General features: G+C 55.5%; 2 protein-coding genes across 2 annotated transcripts in view; both read right to left on the reverse strand.

Moving 5' to 3' along the window:
* The window catches only part of LOC110391866 (interleukin enhancer-binding factor 3-like), a gene marked incomplete at its 3' end in the record, with an annotated part of 19,055 nt that overhangs the window by 15,540 nt on the left and 1,370 nt on the right, over positions 1-2,145 (reverse strand). Inside the window, 1 exon segment of the mRNA XM_021383814.1 lies at positions 1,869-2,098. Within this exon segment, the coding sequence (XP_021239489.1) occupies positions 1,869-2,098 (230 nt within the window).
* On the reverse strand, positions 1,745-2,129 carry LOC110391867 (interleukin enhancer-binding factor 3-like). Its single transcript, XM_021383815.1, has one exon. It carries the CDS (start codon positions 2,090-2,092, stop codon positions 1,865-1,867), a length of 228 nt encoding a protein of 75 aa, XP_021239490.1. The 5' UTR covers positions 2,093-2,129; the 3' UTR covers positions 1,745-1,864.

Below are 2,145 nucleotides of genomic sequence, written 5' to 3' on the forward strand. Positions count from 1 at the left end.
CCCAATGCTCAAAGGCATTCGGGAAACCCAGCCTTCAAAGACCCCTTGGGGAAGCACTGCTCGAAAACATTGGGGAACTCAACCCTCAAAGATCCCTTGGGGAACCCAATGCTCGAAGATGCTACGGAACCCAACACTCAAAGACCCCTCGGGGAACACAACACTCAAAAATGTCAGGGAACCCAACGCTCAAAGACCCCTTGGGAAACCCAGCACTCAAAAACGTCGCGGAACCCAACCCTCAAAGGCATCGTGGAACCCAACCCTCAAAGACCCCTCGAGGAACCCAATGCTCAAAGAGCCCTTGGGGAACTCCATTTCAAAAACACTCGAAGAACCCAACACTGAACAACCCAGGGAACCCAGGGAACCCAACACTGAATATCATGGGGAACCCAACACTGAACATCTTGGGGAACCCAATGCTGAACATCTTGGGGAACCCAACACTGAACAACTCGGGGAACCCAACACTGAACATCACGGGGAACCCGGGGAACCCAACACTGAACATCACAGGGAATCCAACACTAAACAACTCGGGGAACCCAACGCTGAACATCACGGGGAACCCAACGCTGAACATCACAGGGAACCCAATACTGAACATCACGGGGAACCCAGGGAACCCAACACTGAACAACTCGGGGAATTCAATGCTGAACAACCTGGGGAACCTAACGCTGAACATCACGGGGAAGGAACCCAGGGAACCCAACGCTGAACAACCTGGGGAACCCAATGCTGAACATCACGGGGAACCCAGCGCGGAACATCGCAGGGAACCCAACGCTGAACATCAAGGGGAACCCAACACTGAACATCACATGGAACCCAACAATGAAGATCACAGGGAACCCAACGCTGAACATCACGGGGAACCCAGGAAACCCAACACTGAACAACTTGGGGAATTCAACGCTGAACAACCTGCGGAACCCAATGCTGAACATCACGGGGAACCCAGCGCTGAACATCGCAGGGAACCCAATGCTGAACATTACGGGGAACCTAGAGAACCCAACGCTGAACATCAAAGGGAACCCAATGCTGAACATCACGGGCAACCCAACGCTGAACAACTCGGGGAACCCAACACTGAATAACTCAGGGAACCCAACACTGAATAACTCAGGGAACCCAACACTGAACATCACGGGGAACCCAACGCTGAACATCACGGGGAACCCAACGCTGAACATCACGGGGAACCCAACGCTGAATAACCTGAGGAACTCAATGCTGAACATCACGGGGAACCCAACACTGAACATCACGGGGAACCCAATGCTGAACATCACGGGGAACCCAGGGAACCCAACACTGAACATCACGGGGAACCCAACACTGAACATCACGGGGAACCCAGGGAACCCAACACTGAACAACTTGGGGAACCCAACGCTGAATAACCTGAGGAACTCAATGCTGAACATCACGGGGAACCCAACGCTGAACAACTCGGGGAACCCAACGCTGAACATCACAGGGAACCCAACGCTGAACGTCACAGGGAACCCAACGCTGAACATCACGGGGAACCCAGGGAACCCAACACTGAACAACTCAGGGAACCCAACGCTGAACATCTTGGGGAACCCAATGCTGAACAACTCAGAGAAACCAATGCTGAACATTACGGGGAACCCAATGCTGAACATCACGGGGAACCGAGCACTGAACATTACAGGGACCCCAGGGAACCCAACACTGAACAACCTGGGGAACCCAACACTGAACATCATAGGGAAACCAGGGCTGAACATCACAGGGAACCCAACACTGAACAACTCAGGGAACCCCACGCTGAACATCTTGGGGAACCCAACGCCGCACATCACATCTTCGTGGTGAAGCCACGTCCTTACCCCCCCTCCTTGTTCTCCTCCTCCGCCGCCGTCTCCATGGCCTCGGCCTCGGGCTGCTCCCCGCCGCCGACCTTCTCCTGCTCGTCGATCCAATCGGAGACGGCCTTGAGCGCGCGCTCGGTGTGGGACACCATGTTCTGCACCGCCTCCAGCTCCTCCTGCGTCGGGTACACGGCGCTGTGCTTCGCCATCACGTGGCGGTCGTCGTTCACGAAGATCCGCATCAGGCGCTGGGAGCAACGGGGCGCAGCTCAACCACGGCCCCACGCCGGCCCTC

Source organism: Numida meleagris, unplaced genomic scaffold (assembly GCF_002078875.1).
Source record: "Numida meleagris isolate 19003 breed g44 Domestic line unplaced genomic scaffold, NumMel1.0 unplaced_Scaffold570, whole genome shotgun sequence".
In the NCBI taxonomy this organism is placed as follows: Eukaryota; Metazoa; Chordata; class Aves; order Galliformes; family Numididae; genus Numida; species Numida meleagris.